At 32.1% G+C, this 7,488-nt stretch overlaps 1 protein-coding gene across 2 annotated transcripts; it reads right to left on the minus strand.

Moving 5' to 3' along the window:
- Positions 1-2,339: 2,339 nt before the first annotated feature.
- On the minus strand, positions 2,340-4,788 carry LOC107491688 (uncharacterized). 2 transcript variants are annotated; one of them, XM_016112583.3, is made up of 2 exons: positions 4,567-4,788; positions 2,340-4,201 (listed from the first exon to the last, which is right to left on the minus strand). In XM_016112583.3, the coding sequence occupies exon 2, from the start codon at positions 4,097-4,099 to the stop codon at positions 2,585-2,587; it is 1,515 nt and encodes a 504-aa protein (XP_015968069.1). In that variant the 5' UTR covers positions 4,100-4,201; positions 4,567-4,788; the 3' UTR covers positions 2,340-2,584. The 2 variants fall into 2 exon arrangements, with proteins under 2 accessions (XP_015968069.1, XP_015968070.1); XM_016112584.3 differs by having other exon boundaries at positions 2,340-4,180; positions 4,567-4,787.
- Between the last annotated feature and the right edge of the window lie 2,700 nt (positions 4,789-7,488).

Consider the following 7,488-nt stretch of genomic DNA (forward strand, 5'->3'; position numbering starts at 1 on the left):
TTACCAAGGGCCAAAAAATTCAAAAGCTTACTTAAAAAAATGCAAGTTTCATTACATTTCTGGAGCTACAAAAAATTGTGGAAATTGGGGCAAAAACAGAAACTATCACTACTAAGACAGAAAACTTAAAATAGTGGTGCCCTACTACGTCAAGCCTAATCAAATTTAAAGCCTAATCAAAGGTGGCGAATCTAGAGAAAATACAAAGAAATTTCTAAGCAAGCAGTACCAGGAATTACAAGAAAGACTATAATACGAAAACCTGAAACACAAATTTCTCTAGCAAAATAACAGTGAGAGAGAAAAATATAAAGGCCATCACTAACTTTGTCAAAAGGTTGCTATGGAATCCACTAGAAAACTCGAGTGATCCCCTCTGATGCAACAAAGAATGCAACAGAGGAGGAAGACCGAACGGAAGAAAGCCTCTTAGAAACAAAAAGTGAGAGCAACTAAGAAGGATTGTTTGAGTTTGGAAAGAGAAATGTTTTTGCTTGAGAAGTAAAGTGAAGTGGGAGATTATTTTATTTGAAATTAATGTTGCATTAATTAATTAAGAGAAAGAATCTCTGAGTAAGCTGACAGTTCATAAAACGAAAAAAGTTATAGAGTTGCAACAGTGCCAAAAAACGTCTTAGTTTCAGTTTCCTTAAAAAAACTATTCATTTTTCTTATAGACCCTTTAGGGTCCCAAACCAAAGGACATCCCCAAAATTCGACTTCATAAACTCAGGAACCTTTTACAAAAACATCTAAGTCAATGGATTTGAGTTGGGGGCATTATTCTAAACAAATAATAACACAATGGAATGCCAATTAAATAATAATCCGACGTTACGAGATAACGATAATGGCAGCATCATCAAGCCACAAAAACATCAAATCCAAACATTAAAGACGCGACATAAAGGTACCAAATATTGGAAAACAGTAACATGACAATACGAGAATAAAAGAAAAGGCAGTCAGCAAGTAAACCCATATCTAGACATACCATTCAAATACTTAGCTAATTTTAGTATTAGAATGTCTTGTAAGCATGATTCTACACACACTAAAATTAGGATCTTTGATTTTTAACTTTCATTTTGTGAACTTATTCTAAGTAAGAACATATTTAAACTGAAAAAAAAAATTATTTAAATAAAAGAGTCATTTCATTACACATATATACCTAACTACTTATTTTATGTTTACTAAGATTATTCCTTAATTAAATTGCATATCTAAATCCCCTCTTAAAACTAAACATACGATTATGTATACCTAAGAAATTAACTATTTTTTTATTGAGAAAAAAAAAATTTTAACCTAAATTTCAACAAACATTTTAATTTTCTAATAATAAGGGAAATGATTATAGATTTAAATCATGATTTTGATAAAATTGTAGAGATATGAGAAAATGACTGCAACTTTCAATAAAATAAAATTATTTTGTATACATTAAAATTAATTATTAAATTAATTATCACATATATATTTTGTATGTTAATATATATTTTTACGAATGATTGATTAATAATTAATTTTTTATATATACACTAAGCATTATTGTAATAATATTAATTGCTGCCTTGACTAAAAAGTGCAAAGAGATATATATTAAAGAATAAATAACTATTTCTAATTATGAAAAATTTAAGTACTAACAGAATTAACCACAAAAAAAATTAAACTAATATTATACCTAAAAAAAAATAAATTCTGTTTGACAAAATTAAATAAATAAAATTGTCCTATTTTATTATCCACTAATATGCCAAATGACAAAATTCCAAATAATCATTAATTGTGATGTATACCATTTTTTGTCCTTTGTTAGTGGTCGTATATGCATTATAAATGTCTGAAAAATAATTTATGCTCTTGATGCATGTACATGGACAGAAGCATTGATTTTTTTCAAAATTTAAGTATTGAAAATTCAATCAGCGTCTTATATGCAGCGATCTATTGATCAGTTTAAATTTACAATAAATTAGTCATTTATCTTCAAAAAATCCAAAAAAGAAATATCAATTATCCGAATCCCAAATATTAGCCTCGTTTTTCCTCACCCTTTTTAATGCTATAGTCAAAAGCTATCATCAACAAACTGAAAATTTTAAACAAGCTAATCACACTGCTACTTTAAGTCTGATATATAGTTGGTGATCATTGATCATTCACCTTTGACCCATACTAACCTATATTTTATCGGATTTGGATCCTCTCGTGCTCCTCATGTTTTTATACTGTGAAATTGAGTCCCGTACATGACTCACTAACAAGGCATTTTAATTTAATACAAGAACATGTGTGCTGCTTCACTGAAATCCAAAACATGCCAACATGGGTAAGGTAACACTAAATAATTTCATATAAACTGATCAGGAATGGATGTTCAAAGATAAAGAATGATTACAATCGAAAGCTAACAATAATAGATGCATGGATCCCCCAAAAAGTAAAACCATATGGCAGTTAGTATGGATGGGGAAAAAAATTGTGAGGTGCACATTTGTATTATAGTTTACAAAGGGACACAAGTTAGTAAAACAATGATTTAAGATTTAAGGACCATGCTTGCAACCCAAATTTGTTAACTCAAGTCAACATTAAGATCATTTCCTCCCAGATGAGGCCGGAGGCAAACACGAACCTCATGCTCTTCCGCTCCTGCCCGAAGTCTTGGCACCATGATCTCGAGCGCGGATCCTGGCCCATCATAGTATGCTTCGATGTTGGCATCTTCGGGAATTCGAGTTGAAAGAGGGATTTCACGGACAAACTCCCCATGAGGGCAGTGCTCTGGCGACGGATCTGTAAGCTTGAATGTCCTATCATTTCTCTTGATAAATTGCTTCCCGGATGTGCTCACACAAGAAACTTTTATGAAACCATGGGTGAGAGTGTTCCTCCACGAAACTTTCACTCTTGGAAGATCCACAAATGGCAGGCTGATGATAATCAAGTAGCCTTCCTCGTCCTCATATATGGTTTTTGCAGCTGTAACGGGTCCACAAACATTCTTCATCACACCAGTAAAGTCATTCAACCAGCCCGGTTCGCTTGGGTGAACAGATATATTTGCAATCCGATCAGATGGAGGATTAATTGGCAAGTAACATTCTTCGTAATTACTATAAAGGAAAAAGTCTTTCCTCTTCTTGCCACTGACAGGAGACAGATCATGGTTGTCACCATTACTGTGGTTAGACAGAATTGTTGATGATAAATTCAGCCCGGATCCATTAAGCATTTTCTTAGAGTGAGGATTAGGAGTCTTGATTGGATGAGGCAGTCTGTCAAGTTCAAAGTCTGTGTTGGGAAGATTTCTCCACGAGCTGAAATCACTTGCTTCAGGAGAAATCTTGAAATTAAAATCTCGGCCAGTGAGTTCAATCCACCTTTTCTGCTCTTCCTTATCAATGCCTGACAGATTGGGTGATGGAACAACTTCGATGCCATGGACGCACTGTGGGTTTGAAAGACCTCTATAATGCTTCCGTTGCATCCTATGGGATCGAACAAAGCCCTTCTCAACGCTAAATGGAAACGGGTGCTCCCCTTGCCGAGAGTGCCCATTCATGTAACTCCTCAGCTGCATCTTTCCCAATGCATTTTCAGGCTTCTCCTTGAAAACCCACATGTACATGTTTTCCATGTCATGTTGAACCATAAAGACATCAAGCTTAAGATCAGTTTTGTCAAACCCTGAAATGCCATTGCTGTCCCTTATGACCACGGCCTTTGATTTCTCATGCAACACAGGCTTAAAGTAAAACTTGAAGAAAAACCAAGCTCCCCATATGCTATCAATTCGCTTTGAGCACTTCTTGCCAGCTTTAGGAGGGTTGAGAAAAGTCTCGGCCTCGTATCCCTGAGTACTAAGTCCAACATCAAGGATATCACAGGTATCAGAATTCCACAGCTGTGGCGGGGGGCTGCGCTCTGCGGAGAGGGGCAAATTGATATCGGGCGGACGAGAAAGTATGATTTGTGGATTCATCTCCAAATCAAGTTCCTCATGAGAAGATGCACTTGAATCCATGGACAGGAGTGTGGATGGGTGATGACTCTCCATTGACAGAACAGTGAGAAGAGAATCAACCATGTTACCTCAAATTCTTGCTGCTGCTGGATTCAAGGTTGCCATTCCATAACTCAATTCAACAGAACAATCTTATATACACACCTACATCATATCAATTCTCCACTATCAAAAACCCAACATTTATAAATCAGATTACAGAATCCTCACACACCCACTTCAGAAAACACACATTAAAATTCCCGAGTATCAAAAACATTTTTTTTTTCAAACAAAAAATCAAAGCCTAAAAAATTGGTATTTGTTAGGGTTAATAAAAACCAAAAATGGGGCTTTGAAGGAACATTATATCTAACCCTAGACCAAGTATCTCCATAAATCCTAAAAAAAAAAGTATAAAGTATGAAATATGAATCACTATTATATTTCTATACCGGTTTTTTTCCAGAAAAAAAAAACGAAAATCAATGTTTAGAGAAACAAAAAACAGATACCCAAAAGGAAAATCAACTGGGATCTTTAAAGTGTACCTTAGAGAATAGGCATAAGAAGATAGAGAACCAAAGCCGTTGATGATGCACTTCTCCTACATATCAAATCATATCATCTGCAACCATATGCTATTGATTTTCTAAACCCTAAAATCCCTTCTACACCCAATTAAAAAATTAAAAAAAAAAAACTAATTTGTTTTTCTTCTCTTTTCCACTCGTCAAAAGAAACGCGGAAGAGGATAGAAGGCAGAAGCAGAAGCCGTGGGGAAGCATCTCACTACTATAGCTACAGCTTTCCTTTCGTGGGTCATGCATTGAACTCGTCGCTACCCCAAACGGGTCGGGTTTACCGGGTTCAATCAACGTTTCAAAACTATCGGATCAGTTTGACCCGGTCCAATCACTTTTCCAATTATCAAAAATGTTTAGGGCCCGTTAGAACTACCTCCTTGGACGAAAATGATTTATTTTCAAAAATGTTAATGTAAATTAAAAATTAATCAGCTAATAATAAAAAAAATAATCATTGAATCAACTATTATATATTTTTATATATAAATATATATTTTATAATTTATTTTTAATATACATTTTATATTTAATATATAATTTTTATAATAACTAATTTAGTGACTAATTTTTAGTATATCATAATTAATTTGTTTTTAATTAATTTTTATTAACAAAGTTAGAAACTTTTTTTAAAAAAAATAATAAATTTAATAATTTTTTAATAAATATAAGTTTAATTATTAATTATAAATATAGATTACTTTGGAATGATTTGGTAAAGTTTTTTATATTTTGAAAGAAGTATGAAAGTTGATTTTTAAAAGTTGTGGCATCAATATATTTATCACTAGGATTTATTATTTATTAATTGCTTGTATAGCATTTTAAAAAATGATTAGTATCGTTGGTTGTTTTTTTTATTTTTCTATGAATATTCTAAAAAGATTCAGATGGGTTAATTTATTTAATTTGGGCTTCCTTATGAAATCAATAATTCATGTCATAAAAAATTATAACAATAGTAAACATAGTACACAGTAATTCAATAACTCACAATAAAAATTGTATAAAGTCAAACTAAATAAAAACAAAGAAAAATTTCATAAAAAAAAAAAGAAGCAACATGCATCAAAGAGAAGTAAAAATGAACGAAAAAAAGACTTGTATGAATAAGGAGCACTAGAAACTCCATAAGAAAGCAACATGCATCAAAGAGTATCAAAGAAAAAACTCCATAAAAAAAATAATAACATCCATCATTGGTTGTTATTTGTTCGTCTTATGGCAATGTCAAAAGGAATGAATCAAATATTGATCTTTTCGTTGGTTGGATATTTCTTTTATTTTTCTTTTTTTTTTTTCTTGAGATCTAGTGTCCTAACTTTGACAGGAAAGTAGTTGGTAATATTTCTATGGTTTTTTGGGGTTGAGAACTTTTGATGTCCGTGAATGGCCAGGTTTAACTCTTTCTCCCTTTTGAGTAAAGACTATTGTAAAAAACTGTAAAAGAAATTCATAAATATCTATGAGCACTAAATTTATTGTTTTAGTCAATATTTGGCCAATACGCTAAACACTAAGTACTAAATTTTAAATTATCAACTTTAATAATATATAAATAAGATGTTAGTCAAGTGTCAATTGATATTGATGAAAAAGTATTGACCTCTAATATTTTTTAATATCTAAATTTATCATTATATTTGTTGTTTGTACATGTTAAGATTATTTTTAGTTTAATTTATTAAATATAAATATTATGATTTTAAAATTTAGTTTAAAATGATCAGTTAGACGTAATTCAGTCTACACTAAAAACAACAAATGTTAAAAATAGTTTATAAATTGAAAAATCAGTCAAGAGTCGATCAATCGAACTGAATCGAAAACCAACCGAATTTAAAACTAGTTACCAAGGTTCGAACTCTTGATTTTCTGAATCTAAAACTCTAATACCATGTCCTGAAATCACTCATTCCAAAAGCGTAACCTGACAAGACAATGTAACACTAATAATCATATCTCTAATACTTTTTAAATCTTCGCTCCTTATACTTTCTCTTTTGAAAAATCTCAAAACGACGTTTCACCGGAAAGAAAACAAAACAAAATCTAAAAATATTAAAAAAAAAATAGAGAAACCCCACTTCAAGTCTCTCTGCAATGTCCTTGTTAGCAGAGTGGCGTAATGAAAGCGTGGTATTTTAGTATAAAGGTGTTACACCCTCTGCTCCCCCACCATCGTCCTCTTAGCTTATTCTCCTGTCGTGCTCATCGTGCATGCTTTCAGTCAAACCTTTAGCCATGCTTGCTTCCCGTGAGATTCGGGGAGGAATCAAGCGAGAGAACATAAGATGAGAAGACACCACATCCAACTCAAAACCTTAAGGTGTCAAGTTAATGGGTCTCTCATCTTATAAACTCCTCACTCTTCCATGTTTTTTTTAGATGTGGGACTAACTTCAACACTCCTCACACTTGCAACACTAACAAGTTGCACAACCTCCACTACTTTAATGTTGTTGAGGCCAATGCCATAGAAGAATATCTAGGGTTTGTTATATATATGTTTCTGTTTCAAACTTAGTCACACATACAAGAAAATTTTAAAACCTTGAGTCTTTATATATTAATTAAGGAAGTACATGTTAATAGAAATCAAAGATGTTGATGGACTCTCATATGTGATTCTGTGTTTATTGGATATTGTGTTTGTGTTTATGTACTTAAATCTAAAACCATAATCAAATCTTGTAATGCACCTTTCTTTGAGATATATAAGAACTAAAAGAGTTGGAAAAAAAAAATAATTTTGGTGATGATTATGTTATTTTTCTTATTTTTAATGATTCCGCTATGTCTTTTACTGATGTTCCGTGTTTTGGGAATGAGTTGATTTATCTTCTAATGAAAAATTTATTGAATGTAAATGAGTATTTAAGAAGA

Source organism: Arachis duranensis, chromosome 6 (assembly GCF_000817695.3).
Source record: "Arachis duranensis cultivar V14167 chromosome 6, aradu.V14167.gnm2.J7QH, whole genome shotgun sequence".
NCBI classification, from domain to species: Eukaryota; Viridiplantae; Streptophyta; class Magnoliopsida; order Fabales; family Fabaceae; genus Arachis; species Arachis duranensis.

What these genes read in the sequence shown, in the direction of transcription:
- LOC107491688 (XM_016112583.3), bottom strand. Translation starts at nt 4,099, where the DNA reads ATGGTTGATTCTCTTCTCACTGTTCTGTCAATGGAGAGTCATCACCCA.